Below are 25482 nucleotides of genomic sequence, written 5' to 3' on the forward strand. Positions count from 1 at the left end.
CTCTGACTTCATATCCCTGATACTATCCAGCACATCCCTCTTTGCTTCCTCCACCTGGGGAAATTCCAGCTCGTCCAGAAACCACCCCATATCCTCCTCCTCTCCTCCTGATCCTGCTTCATAAAGTCCCTGGTAATACTCTCTAAATGCCTCATTTATCTTCCCTGGCTCTGACACCACATCCCCAGCCCCAGGCCGGATCTTCAATATTTCCCTGGACGCAGCCTGCCTCCGCAGCTGGTGCGCCAGCATGCGGCTCGCCTTCTCCCCATACTCGTATTGCACCCCCTCTTGCCCTACGCAGTTGTCCTACTGCCCTCCCCGTTGTCAGCCTGTCAAATTGCCCCTGCAACTTTTTCCTCCTCGCCAATCCCTCCACGGTGGGCACCCTTGAATATTCATCTTAACTTTTTCAATTTCTTCCTGTACTTTCGATAACCTTTCTGGTTAGTAACTGAATCCAGGCAATTTGTCACAAGCCCCTTTTTCCTGTTTGGGTTTTTAAAATTTGAACTTTCATTTCCTTTTTCAGGGCGCAATTAGTTTGGCTACTCTACCTTTTCCCTTGAGAGGAATTTGCTTCGTGTGCACCAGAACTATCTGAACAATCCATGGCTGGGATCTTTCAGCCCCGTTATGGTGGGATCTGGCGCGGGAAGCTTCGACAACCCAGCCAAACGTCTGTTGATTTTTGGCAGGAACAAATGATCCAGGCGGAGGGTGGGGCTGGAAAATCCAACCCCATTTGGTTATAGTTGAGGAATAAAAAGGACCTGATCACACAACTGGTAGTATTCCAGAGGCCTCCAAAGAATGGGAAAGAGATAAAAGACTCTGCAGGGAAATCAGAGATGTGCAAGAAATATAGAGTGGTGACACTGGGTAATCAATGTTAAAATAAAGGGTAAAGATGGGGAGGAAATTTCTGAAATGTGTTCAGGCGAAATTTCTTTAACAAGCATTTTTTTTGATCCAACCAGGTAAGATGCATGTGGTGCTTGGGATGAATGTGAGCCAAGTGTCTGTGGGAGAGCACTTGGATGAGACCAGTCTTCATATCAAAAGGTTTAGGTTGATAATAGAAAAAGAACATGGAACAATCTAAAGTAAAACTTTTAAATTGTAAGAGGGCTAGCTTCAATTTAATTAGACAGGAAAAATGGTAATGGAACAATGGGTGATCCTTAAGAACGAGAGGTTTCAGGTAAGTCCATTCCAATAAAGGGAAAGACAAGGGAACCAAAGCTAGGATCTTGGATAAAGAGGGGAGATCAAGAATATGATGAAACAACAAAAGTGGTGCATGATGCATGTCAGGTGAATTCTTCAAGTGAGAACTAGACCAAAATAAGTTGAGAGAAGTGAAGAGGCAAATGAGACTGGCAAAAAGATAAAAAAAGGAATAGAATGGTAGTTAGCATAAAGGGGAACCCAAAACCTTCGACCAGCATGTAAATACAATGTGGGTACGAAGAGGCAGTGTTGGGTCTCTTCGGGACAAAGTGGGTGAAATATGCTGAGGGACACAGGGCAAGGTTAGAATAGTTAATGAGGACTTTGTATTGTCAATTACTAAGAAAGATGATGCTGATAAAATATTGATAGAAGCAGAGACAATAGAGGGTATGGGGCAAAAATTGATTGGCAGAATGTACTGGGAAAATTGGTAATGCTTTGGGGTGATAAACTGCCTGGTCAGGAAAGCGTGCCTCCCAGCTTGCTCAGGAGAAGCGAGAATGGAGAAAACAGAAAGAGTTAGCCTAATTTTCCCTGGATAGGGGAGGATGTCAGAGGTTTGTAAAGTGTTAAATGTGGCACACACGTTCAAGAAAAGGTGTGAGGATACTCCCAGTAACTACAGGGCTGGCCAGTTTGGCATCATTGGTGGGTACGCTTGTAGAATCAGGTGGAAAAAATCAACAGGCACTTGGGAGAAGTTTGAGTTACTTAAGGACAGTCAGTAGGATTTGCAAAAGGCGGATGTGTTTGACTAATCTAATTTTTTGATGAAGTAACGGAGAAACCTGATGAAGGGAGCACAGTGGATTTTATCTACATGTATTTTAAGAAAGAATTTGGGAAAATATCACTTGAAAGGCTAGTTAAAAAAACGGAATCTCATGGAATAGGAGGATCAATGCCAGCTTGAATAAAATATTGGCCTACGAATAGAAAACAGCGAGCCATGTTAAAGGGTTGTTTTACAGACCGAAGGGTGGTAGGCAGTTCCCCAAGCTTCAGTGTTAGGGCAACTGTTTTTTTCATATGCATAGCTGGCTTAGATATTGGACTACCGAGTAAAATTTCAAAATTTGATGGTCCCAAACCCGGAGATGCAGCAGACTGTGAAGACGATGTCAACCAACTGAATAACACATAGAGAGACTACAAAATGGGAAGACGAGTGCCGGATGGAATTTAAACTCAAGAAGTGAGGTGTGATGTATTTCAGCCAAAGGGGTAGGCCGATGCTACATTAGTACACTACTCTTTCAGCCACCCGAGTTCATTATGTCTGCCCTTGTTCTTGTGACAACCATAACTATTCATTTCTTAAAATAAATTTAGAGTACTCAATTTTTCCAATTATGGGGCAATTTAGCATTGCAAATCCACCTAGCCTGCACATCTTTGGGTTGTGGGGCGAAACCCACGCAAACACAGGGAGAATGTGCAAACTCCACATGGACAGTGTCCCAGAGCTGGGATCAAACCTGGGACCTCGGCACTGTGAGGCAGCAGTGCTAGCCACTGCACCACTGTGCTGCCCAACACTAACTGTTCATTAATAGAAAATAAAACATTGGCAGTGTGGAGGTGGGGTGGGCAGGGGTAGGGATTGAGTGGGTGGGAGTTGGTGGAGAGTGGGTGCTAACTAGAGTTGAGCTCTTAAGTGCCAAGCGGGTTGTTTAAAAGGCTTGCCTGTTCTCTGGGATTTTGTTCCAGTTAAAATCAAAAGTGTTAGGTTCTCTAGCCTTCACCTCTCACATCCCATCACCGCCCCACACATTCCCTGTGCCGCATTCATCCAATTTATGCCACCACAAGCCCCAAGCCGCACTACATGCACTCTCGTGCTTGCCATGCCAGCCAATGCCCCCCCCCCACCCGCCTCCATGGCCCTTTGTATGCTCTGTACAAACGTAACACTGATTCATGCCAACCCATGACCCCTGACTCATCCCAATGGCCCCTTGTCCCCCCCGTGCAAGTTCAGTTCCAACTCATGCTGCCCATACCTTCCACCCATCACCTGATACCTTCCACGTAAGCACACCCAGTATCTAACATGCTCTGATTTCTGTAGCCATTGTGAGATGAATTAAAATAAAGTTCTAAGCATCTATCACAGACTTAATGATCTAAAAAACCTCTCACCGATAAAATACCATTCAATACATTTAAATCAGTTCAAGTATTTAATGCCTTAGAAAAACAAACACTTTTTCCATAGTTTTACATCAAAGACAGCTAATCCCTTTTTAACCACTCGGAGCTGTCCACTTGGAGCTGTCAATCAAACTGTGAACTTACAAACTCCTCACTGCGATGATGGTAGGTTGTGGAAGCACTCAAGCAGCACTAATCCTATAATTATATCCCTCAGCCTTATGTCAAATACAACTTCTCCCCCCACCCTGGCAAAAAGGGAGAAGTTGAGTAGCTGGACCTGTACTCACTTGAGTTTAGAAGAATGAGAGGCGATCTTATTGAGACATATAAGATTGATGTTGAGAGGTTGTTTCCCCTTGTGGGGGAATCTAGGACCAGCGGGCTTAATCTCAGAGCAAAGGATAACCCATTTAAGACCGAGATGAGGAGATATTTCTTCTGAGGGTAGTGAATGTGTGGAATTCTTTACCACAGTGGGCTGTAGAGGCTAGGTTGTTAAGTGTGTTCAAGGCTGAGATGGACGGATTTCTAATCAGTAAGGAAATCAAGGATGATGGTAATAAGGCGGAAAGCGGAGTTAAGGATTATCACATCGGATCAGTCATGATCTCATTGAATGGTGGAGCAGGCGCAAATATCCTACTTCTGCTCCTATTTCTTAATGGACATTAAACCTGTGGTGCCAGATTCAGGGGCAGGACGTCTATATTCCACGATTAAGGCGTGGAGCCCTTCTGTCTTTGTGAATGTTGAGCCAATTTCTCTTCAGTGATGTCATTCACTACCTGTTCCACAAGCAGAGGGTGGTTTGGCTCTAGATGTCTAGTTTAGAATGGTTTTATTTATGCTCTATGATTGGCAGGAAACACCATTTAATGGGGTGGTGTCTGTTATATCTTACGTCCCTTCTGATTTGTATTAGATCTGTTTGGTAAGCTAAGATTCGATGGGTCTTGCCAATGAAAATAGCAATCTGGCATGTAGTGTGTACAAGACCTATGGTCTTTGGTTGGGATTCAATTGCTCTGCTTATTTGGTTAGGGATGAGAGGATGAGATTACAAAGTTTCACATTAAACTTTCTAACAGTGTAAGTACTAGCCTTTTGCTTGTAATTTGGCATCTAATTTGAGAAGACTAGCAAGACTTTTTGGCTTACGTTGCATATACCACATACCTCAACCATTGGTTTTTCATAGATGTCCTCCTGCAGTGAGTCTGCTTTTGCTTGGATCGTGTCCCGTTGGAGAGCTTGTAGCACCTTCTTTGGCATAACAAAGCCATACTGTGCTTCCAGAAGCGCCAAGTCAATTTTTTCCGCTTTTAGTACAGTTATTACTTCATCTCGGGCCTAAAACAAATCCACACAACATGAAGCACTGGCGCACTTTGTCAGCTGTTGATTTATGGAGAATATTGTACATTGAAGATTTTCTCACGTGCTCACATAAAAACATAACATAAGAAATGTGGATAAGTTTGCTGGTGTGAAAAATCCTCTTCCAGTAATATGTAAAATTAAATTTTACTGTGACCGATGAAATGCCCTCAGAAACTGCTTATTTCTCATTTTACTGAGTGAATATGCCAATGCAGATTTGCACGCAATGTTGAACACTTTAACTGTACCATGGTTGCCAGCACAGTTTTGAGCTGTCTAAAACATGAAGGTCAACTTATATCCTGATGCAGGGACTTCCAGTGGCGGCATGTAGGAGGAGGTTGGAGAATCGCTGGTGGGCCGCAGAGTCGCGCCTCGCCGCCCCGACGCTGAGAGTGGAGAATCGGCACCATTGGGGCCGGCATGGTCGGCATGGCGCTGGTCGGGGGCCGCTCTACGGGGCACCCCCGCGATTCTCCGGCCCACATGGGCCAAGCGGCCGTAAAAAAAAAAAAAACGAGTTCCGCCGGCGCCGTTCTAACCTGCTCTGAGCCGGTGGGACCTCGGCGTTGAAGGGTCGGGTGGCGGCCTGTGGGGCGGGAGGGGGGCCCCGACCCCGGGGGGGGGTCCGACCCCGGGGGGGGCCTCTGATGTGGCATGGCCCGCGATTGGGACCCAGCGATCGGCGGGCCGGCCTCGCTGTCTCCCGGCCTCCTTTACTCTGCGCCGATCCTTGTACTCCTGCGCCATGTTGGGTCGGGGCCAGCGCGGACAAGGGAGACTCCGCGCATGTGCGGAAATCGCGCCGGTGGGACTACACAAGCGTGGGTTTGTGCCAGACCCACTGCGCATGCGTGCATCCCCCGGCACCCATTCCACGGCCGGATCAGCAGCTGGAGTGGCGTGAACCGCTCCAGCGACCTGCTGGCCCCCTGTAGGGGGCAGAATTGCTGATCCTGGGGCCATGTTGACAACACTTAGCCTCAGGATCAGAGAATCCCGCCCCTTATATGGAAAGCTTGATAAATGTTAATTTTAATTGCCTTTTATACTGCTAATATTGTACCAGTTGCTCCTTTTCTGTGAACATTGTCACCCATCAACTGAATAATGTGTTCTGTCTTACAGACTTGACCATCACACCATCAGTGTGGATGGAGGGTAGCCTCCTACAGACAGCAGCTAAACAGCCTAAGGCAATACCAGGTGAGACTTAATTTTCACAATTCCAGCTGACATAATTATAAAGCTGGGGCGTTAGAAGTGATAATGCCAAAAATGATGTCAAACATTGGGGATCTCAGTGGCTGCTTCTCTTGGGCGGAATTCTCATGCCTGGGACTAAGTCCCGTGGCGGATTGGGAACGTGTGATGTTTCCTGCTGACTAGGCCGCTGGGAAGCCATGTCATATATATCCACTGGTCCTGACCTCATTAATTATGCAAACGGATGTTTCGCGCTGTATTCCGTGGCAGGGCAAGCCTGATGGCCGGTCCTTGTATCCGGGTGCCGTATTGAAAAGGCCCCCAACATCATTGACCCAGTATTGAAGAAAGAAGATGCACCTCCTGAGAAAGAAGATGGATCTCCACGAACACTCTGAGGCTGGAAGATGGGCCTCCTCAATGACATTGAAACTGGAAGGAACACCTGTGGATGTTCTCCCTACCCACTGCTGTGGTGCTCTGGGGTGCAGGATTGTTGGCGGCCTCCATTCCGAACTCTGGATGCAGCCCCAGGTATCGTTCAGGACGTTTGCACGTCACATTGTTCCAGACGTATTTTGCACCACATGTTTTCCCGGAGGTGTCGCAGGGAATTGGGTGTGTGTGGAAGATTCTGGTTGGGCCTTCATCTGCACTCCATTAGAGGGGTGCAAAACAGTTTCACACCAGCCTCCAGCGGGTTTGCCGATCTGTTATGGTGTATACCAGCAGAAGATACTGTGGGGAAATCCATGCCAGCTCCCTCCAAACTCTTCCCCCTTACCCTCCATTACCCGCTGGCAGGGCCATGGGACTATTCCACCCATTGTGTTTGTCCCTTCATCTAACCCCACTATGAAATTAATCACACCCAATTCCTGAGTCATCCTATCCTTAACCTTGTCTCTCGTTTTCTTGTAAAACTCAATCAAATCAGTCACCAGGGAGGAGGAGGAGGAGGAGAGAGAGAATGAAACATTTAGTGTCAGATCAAACCTTTTGAAATGGGAGAGGCAATAAAGATTACCAACCTCTAATTCGCCTTCAAGAATACTCAGCAGGAACAATAGGTCATCCCGAGAAAGATCTTCATGTTTTCTGGATGACGTCCTTGTTTTATGGTTTCGCAAAACAGTCCCCGTGGCTTCCATATTGTCCTTTTCTCTCTCATTGTTCATTTTATTTGCCGCTAAGTATGACTCGTCCCTTTCAGAATTTTGATGTCGTGACCTTGCTCTTTGATGCAACCTTTTATTTTTGGATGAGCTTTCCAGGCTGTTGCTTCTTGAACGCATTTCCAACTGAAACAGTTTAAAATAAGTTTTTTTTTAAATTATGTGATGTAAAACACCAATATAGTAATTGCAATAACTAGCTGTGACTAAACTCTAATTGTACCACTGCCGGTGAAGAGAGCGGTTTCAATTTAAGATAATTAATTCTTTTTACTATTTAAAACATTTGATGTGCAAAGAAAAAATAGCATAGGAGATGTTGTGGCTGTCCAATTTTTTTAGAGTTGGGATCTGGATACTATTGGGGGGAGGGGGGGGGGATGTTTCAGACATGGGGAAGTGGGGTTGGGCGAAGTCGGGCATGGGGGTGTGGGGGTTTAACATTGGGGTTGGGGGAGGGTTGTATGGTGTCCTGCTGAGTTGGGGGCGTAGTGGGGGTCAGGTCTAGGATTGGGGTCCAGTCTGGTCGGGGTGGGGGGGGGGGGGTGGAGTGAGGTTTAGGCCTCTAGGGTGAGAGGTTGTGTCGGGGGCCTGAACTGGCCCATTCTTGGGGGGGGGCGTGGGAGATTGGATTGAACCAGTAATTGGGAGGGAGAGTAGACGTCCGGCACACCCTGTGGGGAGTGGAGTTTGGTGGGACCTCTGGGGGAGGGGATCTGATCTGGCCTGTGGGGTGTAAGATAGGTCGGACCTACAGAGTAGTGGGGTGAAGTCTGGCTTGTGAAGTTCGGTATCTGGTCTGGCCTGTGGGGTTGGGTTAGACCTACATGGTGGAGGGTCAGGTCTGGCCCGTGGGGTGGGGTGTCTTGGACCTAGGGGTTAGGTCTGGGCCTGTGGGGTGAGATGTCTGGTAGGACCTGCAGGGTGGGATATCTGGTCAGATTGCACAGGTGTTAGGGTGAAGGCGGGGGGGGGAAGAAAAATCCCATGTGGCGTCAGGGGAGTTGTGAATACTATAAAGGGTTAGTTAGTCTGTGTTGGTGGGGGAAACCACCAGAGGCTTGGGGGTGTGGAGGGTATCCTGGGGTATCACATGGGAGGGGGGGAGGCATGGACATGGTCTGGGTCTTTACAATAGTTATCCAGATGGTTTTACGTCTAACTTTTTCTGAGTAAGTATAGGTGTAACCCTGTCAGAACCATCCGAAGTTTGCGATTTAAGTGTCATTTACGATGGTTCTCAGTGCAGGAGAATTGCCTAGAGGAAGTTTGCACTTCTAGGCAATTGTCATGCAAATGCTCTCTTGGGAAGGCCAGAGAGGATTCCCCAATGCATCTTTTGTGTAACCTCCAATCTGATGCTGGAGAGCTTGAAAGTTACATCCCATTAAATTTTGCACCTGAAGAGGTGTCAATGCCCACTTCTGACAGAGACACCTGAAAGAAAGGTATGGAAAATGCAAAACGTCTGGTTTTGTGAGGGAAATGGCGACTCTTTCATACATCTTGCCAGACATCTAAAAACACTCGTCTCCTATTGATTTATCTCTTAGAATGTTTAAAAGTCTGAAATGAATGCAAGACATGACTATTTCCCCTCCTCGGAATACACAGACAAAATGGGTTACAAACTAGCATTAACCAGTGAGAATCAGAAGAACAAGGAAGTAAAAAGTATCCTCCTCGCTCTCTCTCTCTCTGTCTTGTTGGAGGCAAACATGTTTTAACAAAGACGGACAGCCTCTTCATTTAATCCTGCAGAGGCAATCAGTTCATTGCTCCCTCTGAGACAAGCCAGCAAGAATCTCCAACTGGCTGCGAAATTGCCAAAGTCAGCCGTACTGGACTCACCCAACTTAACGACTGCAACATACCGCCATCCCACTTCACCGACAAGCCTCTCAAGTTATATAACACTACCCTGTGTGTAAGTTCTCCACTAAGTATGCAAAGTCCAGGAAAAGCAGTGAAATGAATAGGAAAGCATGGATGGAAAAATGTGATGAGAGCTAGCTACTCATATGGAAGGTAAATGCTAGCGTGGATTTGTTAACCGAACAGCCCACTTCTGTGTTGCATCTTTTATGAGTTTGTACATCACAGATTTATGCTGAATTTGTTAATTCCAGCTTTGATGGCATTGCTAGCGCTGTAAATAATTTTGGTGTTCTGGGATATAGAAAATCAGCTTGTGGTTTGTTTGATTTTCCCTATTATATATGATACTGCTACCAGTGGGTCCAAGTAGATACAAGGAGAATAGAATCTACCTGTCTGCAGTGCTCCCATAGTCAACTGCTTTTCTAACATTCGTATTTCAGAGCCATAAAGGAGGAATGGTCAGTATCAATGAAATTATACAACTCTTTGAGAAAAATTGAAGAATGGGGAAAAATACCAAATCTGATGGATAGAATTCCAAATATTTTCTGAATTTTTACAGTTGGTTTGAAAGCTCATTTGTGGGCTCCCAGGCGAGGCTCCCTCATTTAAAGGCACTCAGTGCCTGATCAAGGCACCCAGTATCGGGGACCAGGGATCCTCTGAGAGCCATCACCCTGCCCTTGCTGCCTCCCTCACGACTCCCACACTTTGATCATCCCTCCTGCCGTTATTCATCAATGTCGTGGGATCCAGCCATGATATTGGGCCTCGGGTGGGAGTCATAGCAGCCACGCTGGGGGTGATGCCATTCAACAGAGCCACGGCCTCTCTTGACAGGCGATACTTCTGTCCCGGGGCCCTTGATCCTGGGAAGCTCCATTACTGTCCAGTTAAATGCCCGAGTGGCACTTTTATTTGCCGCACCTTCCCTAAGAGGCCACATGGGGTTGCTGCCAACTCTCCAGCTGGCGCGTGAGATGTCCGCCACCTCCATTAAATCCAACCCATTAGTTTGGAGTAACGACCAATGGCACAGTTGGAAAATTAAATTTTGATGAGGATTTTCAATACTGTGAGAGAAGCGTCAAAGCAAAGAGAGCACTGCCGAGATGGACGTAGAGGAGTTTTGGAAGTTATGAAGCACAGAATTTATAGTGGGACAGGAGGAGACTGCACAGATGGGAAGGTACTTAGAAATAACGGTGAAGTTTTAACTTTAATGCAAAGAAAGCCTTTTAAGGTCAGCAAGGGTAATGATGATGGGCAAAGATGATCTCAGTATTTGACCGAGTGTCAGCAAACGTAGGTCAGCATCACAGAGTTTGAAGTTGGCACTCTTGTTGATATATTGGAAATGGAATTTGAAGCTTAGTCAGAGTTGAGGCTGACATTGAGTTTGCATATTGTCCGGTTCAGCTTGTACTAGCAGCTAGGAATGGGGGAATGGGGATGGAATTGGGAGAAAGGTTTTAGCAGGAGCCAAATAAGTAGTTTTCCCAGAGTTCAAATAGAAATAGTTCTGGCTCATCAGACAGGCAATCTGTCATGGAGGTAAAGATGGAATTAAAACTGCTGGTGGAAAGGTACAATGGGGTGTCGACAACATGTGTTTGCAAATTGTCCCTCGTGCGTGGATATGTCTTTGAGAGCTGCAGCAAACTAAACAAGAGTGTGTAAAGTCGCCATAGATCCAGATGACTACAGGCTGTTTTCCCCATTTGAGGGGGAGAGTCTGACTGATGGTGATTTAACCTGGAGGTCACCACACCTCAGGCAAAGGGCAAGGTTGAGAAGGCGGGGCTTTCATGAATAACATCAGCCGGTGCGGGAATTGAACCCGCGCTGTTGGCCTTGTTCAGCATCATGAACCAGTTGTCCAGCCAACTGAGCTAAACCGGCCACCTAAACAATAAATAAGTAATGGTCCCTTGCCCTGTAAAAATTCATGATTCTATGATAAGGGGAGGGGAAAAAGGTGAAACACCTTGAAGGTGATCATGTCGGAGGGATGAGCGATGAAGCTCTTACTGGAGAGGCACTGATTATGTGAGCAAAGATAAGTCTGGAATCATGTGAGGATGGACCACAGATTCAAAGTAAATAATGTGGATGGAATTGAGACAATATTGAACATCAGTATAGTTGAGATCATGAGAGGATGCCATTGGTGATCTTGTTTTTGGATGAATTGATCAAATGGGAACAATGGTTTTTTAAAATACATTTTGAGTACCCCATTATTTTTTTCCAATTAAGGGACAGTTTAGCGTGGCCAACCCACCTACCCTGTACATATTTTTGGGTTGTGGGGTTGAGACCCACGCAGACAGGCGAACATTGTTAAATCATATTGTAAGCAGTCTTACTCATTCTTTGATTAAAGTACCTTATAGGAAACTCACAACCAGCTTACCTCTTTCTGACCAACTGTGTCCAGAGCTATTTTTTTGCATTTAAAGTAACCAATTCTTTTTTTTCTAATTAAGGGGCAATTTAGCATAGCCATTCACCTACGCTGCACATTTTTGGATTATGGGGGTGAAACCCACGCTAACATGGGGAGAATGTGCAAACTCCACACGGACAGTGAGCCAGGACCAGGATCGAACCTGGTCCTCAGTGCTGTGAGGCAGCAGTGCTTAACACTGGGCCACCGTGCCACCCTATGCCCAGAGCTATGTTAATGTTAACTGTGGTTTCCTTGCTTTTGCTGAGGGTGAAACCTCCTCTCCTGTTGGTAACTTTACCAAAAATGATCAACTGTGGTACCAAAAATGTTAAAATGGAAGCAAAGGAGGATTTTGCATGCTGTACCTGCACCAACTTGCTCTGCTGGTTGTGAAATGAAATGACTGAGAATTATAATCTTTTGCATTATATACTCTCGTTCTCTCTGCTCAAACCTGTTGGACTTTAACCTGGTGCTGTAAGACTTCTTACTGTGCTCATATCTCTGGACAAGTTATTAAGTGTTTGTCCCAGAAAGATGATTTTAATTATAGGTGCATGCAAATACTATAATTTATGGAGTGCAAACTTCTTCAAGGGCGGTGTCTCAGGTGAATTCTCTGCCTCCTCACTCTGAAATTGCAGCAATATCCTATTGATTTGAAGAGGGTGAATGCTTTAAAAAAAATGTGGAAGATGATGGCTCAGATTCTTTGGTCTTTGGATGGACATGTCCCCACACAAGGGGTGGAATTCTCCGACCCTCCGCGTCGGAATTGCGCGTGCCGCGGGGGCGGAGAATAGCCGTTCATGCCGGAAATCCGGCGCGAAGTCGCTACTGCGATTATCTGTGGACTCGGCAGTCCCACGTGCGCGGTTGACGCGGCGCCGGTCGGGGGCCATTGGAACAGGCCGAACTCCCGCCGGCGTGGTTTACAGGTGGTACTACCCGGCGGGAGCTGGGACCAGCGGCTGTGATCCTGGTGGGGGCCGCTGGGAATCTGACTCCAGGGCGGGCCTCAGCGGTGGCCAGGCCCGTGATCGGGGGCCACCCACCGGCGGGCCATCGCGATCTGGGAGGGGCCTACCTTACTCCGCCCGGGCCCGGTGCGTGGCTCCGCCATGTCACCGGCACCCACGCCGAGGTGGGCCGCCATGCGCATGCGCGAACCCGCTTGCGGCCACCGTGCCCATGCGCGGACCCGCTTGTGGCCGCCGTGCACATGCATGGCCGCACGCTCTGTACAGCAGGCACCGGCCGGCAGCCAGAGCCGTGGGACGAATGCCAGGACCCTCCTAGCCCCCTGGAAAACGGAGAATCACCCCAGACTTTTGAGGAAAAAGTCGGAGTGTTTCTCGCTCGATTTCCAGCGGGTGTGGGGACTTAGTCCCCAAAAGGGAGTATCCCACTCAATTGCTGGAATTGCCTGGGTAGTTTCATCTTTCAATGAGCAACTCCACTGGGCGGGATTCTCCCATCCCGCGGCAGAGTGTCTACGCCGTCATGCACACCGTCGCGTTTTACAACGGTGTGAACGGGCCACTCCCATGATTAATTCTGGCCCCTACAGGGGGCCACCACGGCGCTGGAGTGGTTGGCGCCGCTCCAGCTGCAGATCCCAGCGTAAACTGTGTGCTGCGGGATCCGCGAATGCGCAGTTGCGCCGGCGCCAACGAGGACATGCACAGTGGCACCGGCGCCAATGCGCGCATGCGCAATGGCCTCCTTCAACGCGCCGGCCCCTGTAGTCCTGCGCCATGTTGCATCGGGGCCGGCGCGTATGAAAGGAGGCCCCCAGCCAGAGAGGCCAGCCTGCCGATTGGTGGGCCCCGATCATGGGCCAGGCCACATCGGAGGCCCCCCACCCGACCCTTACACGCGAGGTCCTGCCGAACCAGAGCAGGGTAGAATGGCGCCGGCGGGACTCGGCTCTTTTCTTACGGCCGCTTGGCCCATCTGGGCTGGAGAATCGGCGGGCCGGCCGCGTAGAGCGTGCCGGTGTCGAGGCGGCGTGGCGCGATTCGCGCGGCCCGCCGCCGATTCTCCGACCCGGCGCGGGGTCAGAGAATCCCGCCCCCTGTGTCTGGAACACTCTGAAACTCTGAGTTAAAGTCAAAGAGTTTGGATGGTTGTGATTCACTTAGCAGAATAGTTACCCGGGAAAAGTTGGACGTTCTAATTCCTGAGTGACCATGCTACCAATCTACCCAGTCTCCACTCGATGCCCCCAAATACCACAACCTGATTCCACACACCCCTGCTCTGCATCGCCCTGCACCCCTCGATCTAACCTAACCTTCCACACCGTACACATTTGTATTTCCGTTTCTTGTCAAAGTGGCTGGGACGTGTAAATGTCCCATATGTGGCAGCCAGTGCTGTAAAAAGGGAGCCTGGTGTGGCTTTCCCTGGCACTCTTGTGGTATGAGTAAATACTCTTGACAACAGGAACTCTCCACGTTTCTTAGGAGGCCTGCTTCGAGAAGTCCAGGTGAGAAATGGGGAGTTCCAGTGAAAGGAAATAAAAAGGAGCGTGCTGGCAATCTACCAGTAATTGCCAGTCCATGGAAGATTAGGCCCCTATATCTGTAAGTAAGCAGCCCCTGAAGTAATGTCTGTTGTATAATACAGAGCTTAAATCTGATACTTTACAGTTTTTAGGACCTGCTGACCTCATTTTGATTACTCTGCAATCACAGCGGGTTTGCATTCTGGATCATTTCTCCTCCTTGCCATAAACAATGTGACACATTAATTAGCTACAGTTTGAACCTGTTCTGTTTGTGGGATTACTTCATATTCAATAGAATGCAGAGCATCCAACTCACAGTAGGAGGTTTTCCATTTCAGGCTGCCTAGTTGATTGTTTCACTTTTTTTTGGAGTGGGGGGTGGTGTGGGAATTGCAACATGACGAGTTTTAATGCTCTATGTACTTGGTGCGTGCAGATTTTCCCCTTAGTGGCTGCAAAATTAGCTGTCAGTGGTTAACCTGCTCCTTTGGCCATTCTCAGTATTATCATAGGCAATCAGTCAAAGGTATGATATTACACAAGCTTCTAATTAAAGAAAAGTAGTCACTAAATCAGGAAAATGAGAAAAAAGACAGATGTTTTATAAGAAAACAAACAAAACAAAAAGCAAGATAGAAAAGGAAGGATTAAAGGATTAACTCCCAGGGTCAGGCCATTGATATGCTAATATTTTCATAATCTAGGTTGAGCATAATGTCAGTAAAATGCCATTTAACATTTAGCTAACTCTGTAAAAATTTACACTTGCTTGCATGGCAGGAGAAAAATATAGACTTGGAACGTCAGGAAGATGATTAGGCTGTTCAGTCCCTCAAGCATATTGCATCGTTCAGCTAGACCAGCGATCCTCAAACCTTTTAGTAGCTGACCATTCAAAGGGGCAAAGGACCCAAGGGACCACCTACTGGTCCGGCCTCAGCCTGTTTCACTTGCCACCACAAAATAACTCATCAGAATTAATGGGAAGAACGGCATTGCTTTTGATGAGGCACCGATCCGCTGAAGTCTGGTCCCATGGTGAAGCACAAGATTTTGAACAAGCAAATAAAAACCTTTTACTATACAAGTTCAGAATGATGAAACAATCCACAATATCTTTTCTATACGCTAATATTCAGAGTAATTATGAGGTACAGGTGAATTAATAGGTGAACTACGGTCAGGCACACCACACTACACAATAGCTGATAGGTGCGACCAAAGTCGAACCCATGGATTTCCCAACAACCCACCCAACCTTTGTCACATTGCCGGCCTATCAATCTCACTGAAACTTCATCTTTCTCACAACAGTTTCCAGTCTCCAGATTTGAAGATCACGGGCGAGATTCTCCGACCCCCCGCCAGGTCGGAGAATCGCCGGGGCTGGCGTGAATCCCGCCCCCGCCGGTTGCCGAATTCTCCGGCACCGGATATTCGGCGGGGTCGGGAATCGCGCCGCGCCGGTTGGCGGCCCCCCCCGCGATTCTCCGGCCCGAATGGGCCGAAGTCCCGCTGCTAGAATGCCTGCCCCGCCAGCGTGGATTGAACCACCTACCTTACCGGCGGGACAAAGTGGCGTGGGTAGGCTCCGGGGTCCTGGGGGGGGGGGCGCGCGGGGCTATCTGGCCCCGGGGGGTGCCCCCACGGTGGCCTGGTCCACGATCGGGGCCCACCGATCCGCGGGCGGGCCTGTAAATTGGGGGCACTCTTTTCCATCCGCCTTCGCCACGGTCTCCACCATGGTGGAGGCGGAAGAGACTCCCTCCACAGCGCATGCGCGGGGATGCCGTGAGCAGCCGCTAACGCTCCCGCACATGCGCCACCCGGAGATAGGGGCAGCACGGTAGCATTGTGGATAGCACAATTGCTTCACAGCTCCAGGGTCCCAGGTTCGATTCCGGCTTGGGTCACTGTCTGTGCGGAGTCTGCACATCCTCCCCGTGTGTGCGTGGGTTTCCTCCGGGTGCTCCGGTTTCCTCCCATAGTCCAAAGATGTGCAGGTTAGGTGGATTGGCCATGATAAATTGCCCTTAGTGTCCAAAATTGCCCTTAGTGTGGGTGGGGTTACTGGGTTATGGGGATAGGGTCGAGGTGTTGACCTTGGGTAGGGTGCTCTTTCCAAGAGCCGATGCATACTCGATGGGCCGAATGGCCTCCTTCTCCACTGTACATTCTATGATAATCTATGTCATTTCCGCGCCAGCTGGTGGGGCAATCAAAGGCCTTTTCCGCCAGCAGGCGGGGCGGAAATCAGTCTGGCGCAGGCCTAGCCCCTCAAGGTTGGGGCTCGGCCCCCCAAGATGCGGAGGATTCCGCACCTTTGGGGCGGCGCGATGCCGGACTGATTTGCATCGTTTTTGGCGCCGGTCGGCGGACATCGCACCGATACCGGAGAATTTCGCCCCACGTGTTGGAATTCTCTCCGAACATCACTCCCAATCAGATGTCTTCAATAGTGACCCACTTTGCAGGGTTTCAGTTTTGTCTCCTGTAATTCTTTTCCTCTGGATTTCCAAGTACACTGAAGCTTCACCTTCAAAATACAGTTCCAGATCTTCAGCAAATCAAGCAGAACACCACCGCTCCAAAGGGGTACCTTTGCCCCAATGGCACACAGCACAGAGTTGCCAACCTTCAGTGCTCCTCTCATGCCCACTTGGCTTAAAGTTTTCTCGCTCCTTTTTCTTTACTGCGGAGACTATTATTCTGTCCCTTTCTTTAACTTCACTTAACTAGGCCTATTCATGTCTCCCGTCTTCATCCTTTATTTGGGGCTATTGTGGCCTCTTCCTGTCACCCTCCATGGATTGGTACCTTCTCTCTTTCCCCCTCCCGTGTGTCCTGCACCGTCGGACACTTAGACGATAATGACACTCCCATATCAGGTCACCTGACCTGCAGTTTCATGCCATTCTGGGTTTTTTTCTTCTGTGTAGGCACACAGGCCAGTCCCCAGCCTGAAGAGTAGAAAAAAGGTATTACTGCTCATGTGCGACCATTCCCTGGACGATTTGTCAGGAATTGGAATTCCTGCTTTACAAACAGTACCTTGTGACAAATGGAGTATAATGCGGGAAATTGTGAAGTTGTTCATTTTGGGAGGGAGAACAAAGTATTATTTAAATGGATAAAAACTGCAGAAAGCTGCAGCACAAAGGGACTTGGGGGAACTTGTTCATGAAACACAGAAAGTTAGCACACAGGTGCAGCAGATAATCAGGAAGGCTAATGCAGTGTTGGCCCTTATTTCAAGGAGATTGGGGTAAAAGAATGGGCAAGTCTTGCTGCAACTGTACAAGGTAATGGTGAGACCACATCTGGAGTACTGTGAGCAGTTTTGGTCACAGTAAGATAGATGTTGGGCTTGATCCTCCCATAAAATGTCATTCTGGGCGGGTTTGGCGGGGGGATTCTTGTTAGGTCTGGGTGCAATCCAGACAGGTATTCACCCACAGTTAGTCATTTTTTTTGAACTTGGGGGAGTTTCTCACCGGAAAACCCCACACTTGGATTTTCTTCTGCAGTGGGGAACTAAAGTCGCCAGCAAGAGTGGCTCCTCAGAGATCTCAAAGTGAAGTTGAGGGCCCCCCACACCCCCACCTACTGACATCGCGACCCCCCCACAGACCAGGGCGACAGCCCCAACTCTTGACTCCGGAGGGGCAACCTCCTCCATATCACTAAAGGTCTGTTACCCATATCACCCAGGCATGATGGTAACCCAGCCCCACACCCACCCATCCTGGTAGACTTCAACCCCCGCCAAGTGAACATGCCCCGCTATGGGGTTGCTGAGGGCCTCTCGTGCGCTTTTAAGGCACCCGCCTCCCTTTCAGGCCCCGCCTTCACACCATCCCCTTCGTAACCCGCCTTCATTACCTCATTCACCCTCCCACCCTTCATACCCCCTTCACCCCCCTTTATTGGCATGGCCCCCCTCAGGTCCCACCCCTTGGCAGTGCCAACCTGGCATCCACGAATTGCCCTAGGCACCATGGCAGTGCCAACCTAGCACCATTGTAGTGCCAGTTTGGCACTGCCGGGGTGCTAGTTTGGCACTGCCTGGGTGCCAAGTTGGCACTGCCAAAGCACTGCCCTGCCCTGTCCTTGACCACTCGGGGACTTCAATGGCCGCTGAGTCCACCGGCATGACCATTACGCCAGTCTTCCTTTTTGGAGACCAGTACTGATTTGCACCAGTCTACAGCAGCCGGTGGCTATCGAGAGTCTGGAGAATGCCGGCTCAGGCGGGCTGCGCATATTTAATTATGATTATCTGGATCAAGCCTAATGAGGGCATGATCGAGATCATGGCGGGCGCTGCGGGTCGGGATGCATCACGTGCGGCTCGTCGCCCGCACAAAATCTGTTTTTGGATGGGTTCTGTGCCAGGCGCAACGCGGGAGAATCTTGCCCATTATTTTATTGCAAGCAGTTCAGAGAAGGTTCATTAGGATGATCCCCGGTGTGGAGGGATTGCTTTGTGAACAAAGGTTAAAGAGTTTGGGATGCTGCTTATTGGAATTTACAAGAATGAGAGCTGATTTCATTGAAACATGTAGGCTCCTTTAGGGACTTGTCAAGGTAAATGTGAGAGGATGTTTTCCCTCATGGGAGAGTCCAGGGCCAGAGGGCACAGTCTCAGAATAAAGGGGTGCCCATTTAAGACTGAGATGAGAAATAATTTCTTCTCTCAGAGGGTTTGTGAGTCTTTGGAACTCCTTGTCACTGAGAGTTGTGGGGACAGAGTCCTTGTGTATATTTAAGGCTGAGATACATAATTCTTGATCAGTAAAGGAATCAAGGGCTACGGGGGAAAGAGCAGGAAAGTGGACGTAAGGAATGCCGGAGTACCCATGATCCTATTGAATGGCGGAGGGGCGAACTGCCTACTCATATTCCTATTTCTTATGGTCTTAAGTTAACTGCTTAGCACCAGAAAGTAGGATTATATACAGGTTATTATGTCATTAAATAATTGCTCTGCAAGCTTCATGTTAATTTGGCAGGAGCTATGTAAATTGTGGAACAGAGACAAATGCGGTAAGAAACACTTGAGATTTTTGGTACTTTTTCCCAAACATGACATTTCTGTAACCTTAGAGCCAAGAGATAGGCTCAACAGTTTTATTTAGCTCAACATGTTTAAAAGGTTTTATCGCTACTGGCATGTTGTAATTTTCACAATTTGCTTGCTTGTGATGTTTGATGTCTGACAGACTGAGCACTTTACTTAAGCTGCTCTCAGTGCCAAAGCCTTTGCTCAAAGACTCCCAGGAAAAGCATATATCCTGTTAGGAATTGGGTGAAGGTTATCGGGTTAAGTATGAACAGATATAATTAAATCCTTCATGAAGCACTTTAGTTTCTATGCTGCCGTGATCAAAAAAACATAGCCTATCAGCAACTAACCAAGAGTAAATTATTGCGATCATAGAATGTCACAGCACAAATAGAACCGAGCATTCGACAATCCGATGGCATGCTGGCATTTTTACTTAGCTGAGCCTCATACTCTTGTTTCACTCTCCAACTTGCTTCTCGTATCGTTTAATGTTTCTCTTTTTCAATCAACTCTCTTGACTTGTAAAATAATTTATGCACTCTGCTTTAATAATGTCTTGTGTCAGAGAATTCCACTTCTAAACCATTATTGATGATTAGGATTTTTTCAGCTTTCATTTTACTTCTCACGATTACTGTATCTTAAGTTTACGCCTTCTCATTCCCATCTTACTGACTAATCAATCCTTATCGAGAGCACTCAAGGAATAGCAGTTTGACAGAATGATCTTGATTTGGTGCAATAGGTTTACAACACAACTTAAGCAATAAGGCAATAAAATAAGTCATGTATTTGAAAAAGAGGGCCCCTTGATGTCAAGATATGTAACAACAACAACTTATATCGCTTCTTTAATGTAATGAAATGCTTTACAGGGGTGTTATAAAACCAAGTATGACACTGAACCACATAGTGTCCCTGCAGTGCAGAAGGAGGCCATTCGGCCCAGCAAGTCTGCACGAACCTTTGAAAGAGCACTCGATCCATGTCCACGCCCCCGAAAACCCCACCCTATCCCCATAACCCCATAACCTAACCTGTACCTCCCTCAAAACTAAGGAACAATGTATCATGGCCAATCCACCTTACCCCGCACATCTTTGGATTGTGGGAGGAAACTGGAGCACCTGGAGGAAACCCACGCAGACATGGGGAGAACGTGCAAACCCCACACAGACAGTGATCCAGGACGGAATTGAGCCCAGGTCCCTGGTGCTGTAAGGCAGTTAGCCACTGTGCCATCGTGCCACCCATATAAAGAGATAACACTCCGCTGAGACACCACCACTCCCCCAAGCCACTTCCACAACCCCCGAGACACCAACACTCCCCCGAGACACCACCACCCTCCTGAGAAAGCAACACTCCCCCGAGACACCAACACTCCCCCGAGACACCAACACACCCCCGAGACACCAACACTCCCGCGAGACACCAACACTCCCCTGAGACACCACCACTCCCCCCCCCAAGACACTTCCACACCCCCCCGAGACACCAACAGTTCCCCGAGACACCAACACTCCCCCGAGACACCAACACTCCCGCGAGACACCAACACTCCCCTGAGACACCACCACTCCCCCCCCAAGACACTTCCACCCCCCCCCGAGACACCAACAGTTCCCCGAGACACCAACACTCCCCCGAGACACCAACACTCCCCCGAGACACCAACACTCACCCGAGACACCAACACGCCCCCGAGACACTACCACTCCCCCGAGACACCACCACTCCCCCCCCAAGACACTTCCACCCCCCCCCCGAGACACCAACAGTTCCCCGAGACACCAACACTCCCCCGAGACACTACCACTCCCCCCGAGACACTACCACACCCCCCGAGACACCAACAGTCCCCCGAGACACTACCACTCCCCCGAGACACTACCATGCCCCCGAGACACCACCACTCCCCCGAGACACCACCGCTCCCCCCCCAAGACACTTCCACCCCCCCCGAGACACCAACAGTTCCCCGAGACACCAACACTCCCCCGAGACACTACCACTCCCCCCGAGACACTTCCACCCCCCCGAGACACCAACAGTCCCCCGAGACACTACCACTCCCCCCGACACACCACCACTCCCCCCGAGACACTACCATGCCCCCGAGACACCACCACACCCCCCGAGACACCACCACTCCCCCGAGACACCACCACTCCCCCGAGACACCACCACTCCCCTGAGACACCACCACTCCCCCGAGACACCACCACTCCCCTGAGACACCACCACTCCCCCCGAGACACCACCACTCCCCCGAGACACCACCACTCCCCCGAGACACCACCACTCCCCCCGAGACACCACCAATCCCTCCGAGACACCACCACTCCCCCGAGACACCACCACTCCCGAGACACCACCACTCCCCCGAGACACCACCACTCCCCCGAGACACCACCACTCCCCCCGAGACGCCAACACTCCCCCGAGACGCCAACACTCCCCCCGAGACGCCAACACTCCCCCCGAGACACCACCACTCCCCCGAGACACCACCACTCCCCCGAGACACCACCACTCCCTCCGAGACACCACCACTCCCTCCGAGACACCACCACTCCCCCCGATACACCACCACTCCCCCCGAGACACCATCACTCCCCCCGAGACACCACCACTCCCCCGAGACATCACGACTCCCCCGAGACGCCACCACTCCCCCGAGACGCCACCACTCCACCGAGACACCACCACTCCCCCGAGATGCCACCACTCCTCCCGAGATGCCACCACTCCCCCGAGACGCCACCACGCCCCCCGAGACGCCACCACTCCCCCCGAGACGCCACCACACTCCCGAGACGCCATCACTCCCCCGAGGCACCATGACTCCCCCGAGACGCCACCACTCCCCCGAGACGCCACCACTCCCCTGAGACACCACCACTCCCCCGAGATGCCACCACTCCCCCCGAGATGCCACCACTCCCCCGAGACGCCACCACGCCCCCCGAGACGCCACCACTCCCCCCGAGACGCCACCACACTCCCGAGACGCCATCACTCCCCCGAGACGCCACCACTCCCCCCCTGAGACGCCACCACTCCCCCGGAGACGCCACCACTCCCCTGAGGCGCCACCACTCCTCCCGAGACGCTACCACTCCCCCGAGACGCCACTACACCCCCCCCGAGACGCCACCACTCCCCCCCGGAGACGCCACCACTCCCCCCGAGACACCACCACTCTCCCCGAGACGCCACCACCCCCCCAAGACGCCACCACTCCCCCCCCCCCCCCCCCGAGACGCCAACACTCCCCCGGAGACGCCAACACTCCCCCGGAGACGCCACCACTCCCCTGAGACGCCACCACTCCTCCCGAGATGCTACCACTCCCCCGAGGCACAACCACACCCACGAGACGCCACCACTCCCCCCCAGACGCCACCACTCCCCCGAGACGCCACCACTCCCCCCCCGAGACGCCACCACTCCCCCGGAGACGCCACCACTCCCGCGAGACGCCACCACTCCTCCCGAGATGCTACCACTCCCCGAGACACAACCATACCCACGAGACGCCACCACTCCCCCCAGACGCCACCACTCCCCTGAGACACCACCACTCCCCCCCGAGACGCCAACACTCCCCCGGAGACGCCACCACTCCCCCGGAGACGCCACCACTCCCCCCAGACGCTACCTCTCCTCCCAAGATGCTACCACTCCCACCGAGACGCTACCACTCCCCCCGAGGCACAACCACTCCCCCGAGTCACTACCACTCCCCCCAAGACACCACCACTCCCCCGAGACAACACCACTCCCCCGAGACACCACCACTCCCCCGAGACACCACCACTCCCCCGAGACACCAACACTCCCCTGCGACACCACCACTCCCCCCCCCCAAGACACTTCCACACCCCCCCGAGACACCAACAGTTCCCCGAGACACCAACACTCCCCCGAGACACTACCACTCCCCCCGAGACACTACCACACCCCCCGAGACACCAACAGTCCCCCGAGACACTACCACTCCCCCCGACACACCACCACTCCCCCCGAGCCACTACCATGCCCCCGAGACACCACCACTCCCCCCGAGACATCACCACTCCCCCGAGACACCACCACTCCCCCGAGACACCACCACTCCCCTGAGATACCACCACTCCCCCGAGACACCACCACTCCCCCCGAGACACCACCACGCCCCCGAGACACCACCGCTCCCCTGAGACACCACCACTCCCCCCGAGACACTACCACCCCCCCCCCCCCCGAGACACCAACACTCCCCCGAGACACCACCACGCCCCCGAGACACCATCACTCCCCCCGAGACAACACCACTCCCCCGAGACGCCACCACTCCCCCCGAGACGCCACCACTCCCCCGAGACGACACCACGCCCCCGAGACACTACCACCCCCCCCCCGAGACACCAACACTCCCCCGAGACACTACCACTCCCCCGAGACACCACCACTCCCCCGAGACGCCACCACTCCCCCGAGACGACACCACGCCCCCGAGACACTACCACCCCCCCCGAGACACTACCACCCCCCCCCCCCGAGACACCAACACTCCCCCGAGACACCACCACGCCCCCGAGACACCATCACTCCCCCCGAGACAACACCACTCCCCCGAGACGCCACCACTCCCCCCCGAGACGCCACCACTCCCCCGAGACGACACCACGCCCCCGAGACACTACCACCCCCCCCCCCGAGACACCAACACTCCCCCGAGACACTACCACTCCCCCGAGACACCACCACTCCCCCGAGACGCCACCACTCCCCTGAGACGACACCACGCCCCCGAGACACTACCACCCCCCCCCGAGACACCAACACTCCCCCGAGACACTACCACTCCCCCGAGACACCACCACTCCCCCGAGACACCACCACTCCCCCCGACACACAACGACTCCCCCGAGACGCCACCACTCCCCCGAGACGCCACCACTCCCCCGAGACACCACCACTCCCCCGAGATGCCACCACTCCCCCCGAGACACCACCACTCCCCCGAGACACCACCACTCCCCCGAGACACCACCACTCCCCCGAGACACCACCACTCCCCCCGACACACAACGACTCCCCCGAGACACCACCACTCCCCCGAGACACCACCACTCCCCCGAGACACAACCTGCGGTCGTTCCCCTGAGTAACAAGTATACCGCTTTGGATACTTGTGGGGGTGGGGACTTACCAGGGGTAAGCCATGGGGTACGGGCCTCTGGCACGGAGTCTGTCCCTGTTGCTCAGAAGGGAAGGGGGGAGCGGAGCAGAGCATTACTAATTACAACCCAAGACACTACCACCCCCCCCCCCCTCCGAGACCCCACCACTCCCCCCGAGACACTACCACTCCACCCGAGACACTTGGTGCTGGAGTCTTCCAAGCCGCTCGACATTGAGTGCAGGGTTTCTAGTACACCTGCCAATTCAAGCATTTCCGTGTGTATACCCTTCAGCATTCTTTTGTAGGCTGCCTCATCAAAGTCCTGATGAGTCCTCTGCAACAAAACCTGTGTGTGACCTCACTCGCTCGCCTGCTGGCCCCTGTGCTACACTTGTTCCCTATCCTGGTTGCAGGTAACTTTGGGGCAGCACGCATTGTGGATAGCACAATTGCTTCACAGCTCCAGGGTCCCAGGTTCGATTCCGGCTTGGGTCACTGTCTGTGCGGAGTCTGCACATCCTCCCCGTGTGTGCGAGGGTTTCCTCCGGCTGCTCCGGTTTCCTCCCATAGTCCAAAGATGTGCAGGTTAGGTGGACTGGCCATGATAAATTGCCCTTAGTGTCCAAAATTGCCCTTAGATTTGGGTGGGGTTACTGGTTTATGGGGATAGGGTGGAGGTGTTGACCTTGGGCAGGGTATTCTTTCCAAGAGCCAGTGCAGACTCGACAGGCCGAATGGCCTCCTTCTGCACTGTAAATTCTATGATAAACTCGTGGCCATTGTCTCAGCCTTCAGAGATTAAGCTATCTGTTAAAGTATACATAGTGTTAACTACTGAGCTGGTGCTGACAACTGTGTGATCAAGTCACAGTGCTTATTCTTTAACATGAATCTACCTGCTCTTTCACTCCTCGCCCTTCCATCACTGCCTGGCCACCTGGCAGCTCTTGGATGTTTGGAAGGAGAAAGGCATGAGATTAGGCTTGTGGTAGGGGAGAGGGGAGGGGGAAAGCAGGAGGTTCTCGCCTGCATGATCGGCAGCTTGCAAATTAGAAGAGATTGTGGGACGTAAGGCAAATGGGATGTGAGAAGGAGACTTGTGTGTGAGGATACCGTCGTCTTTCATCATTGTGTCCTTTATCAGGGCTGCTGCTTCATGGTTACGTGCTGCTGCCCATTGGTACGCCAAATGGGAAATGTGTCAGAGAGTGTGGTGCAATGTGTTCGGCAATGTAGCTGTCA

The 25482-nt window shown here is 51.3% G+C and overlaps 2 protein-coding genes across 18 annotated transcripts in view; one reads left to right on the forward strand and one right to left on the reverse strand.

Annotated features, from left to right (window-relative positions):
• The window catches only part of cmss1 (cms1 ribosomal small subunit homolog), a 544867-nt gene that overhangs the window by 298081 nt on the left and 221304 nt on the right, over positions 1-25482 (forward strand). For 16 of the 17 annotated variants that reach the window (XM_072513512.1, XM_072513514.1, XM_072513506.1 and 13 more), the window contains one exon: positions 5902-5979. In XM_072513512.1, coding sequence (XP_072369613.1) covers positions 5928-5979 — 52 coding nt within the window. In that variant the 5' untranslated portion in view covers positions 5902-5927. Of the gene's footprint in view, positions 1-5901; positions 5980-9160; positions 9183-25482 lie in introns of those variants that run through there. The other variant, XM_072513519.1, reaches the window with a different exon arrangement.
• Positions 1-25482, reverse strand: part of filip1l (filamin A interacting protein 1-like) — a 373822-nt gene that overhangs the window by 238426 nt on the left and 109914 nt on the right. The window contains exons 2-3 of the mRNA XM_072513500.1: positions 7011-7280; positions 4570-4743 (exon numbers count right to left, since the gene is read on the reverse strand). Coding sequence (XP_072369601.1) covers positions 4570-4743; positions 7011-7274 — 438 coding nt within the window. The 5' untranslated portion in view covers positions 7275-7280. The remainder of the gene's footprint in view (positions 1-4569; positions 4744-7010; positions 7281-25482) is intronic.

The sequence above is a fragment of the Scyliorhinus torazame genome, chromosome 8 (assembly GCF_047496885.1).
Source record: "Scyliorhinus torazame isolate Kashiwa2021f chromosome 8, sScyTor2.1, whole genome shotgun sequence".
Lineage (NCBI taxonomy): Eukaryota > Metazoa > Chordata > Chondrichthyes > Carcharhiniformes > Scyliorhinidae > Scyliorhinus > Scyliorhinus torazame.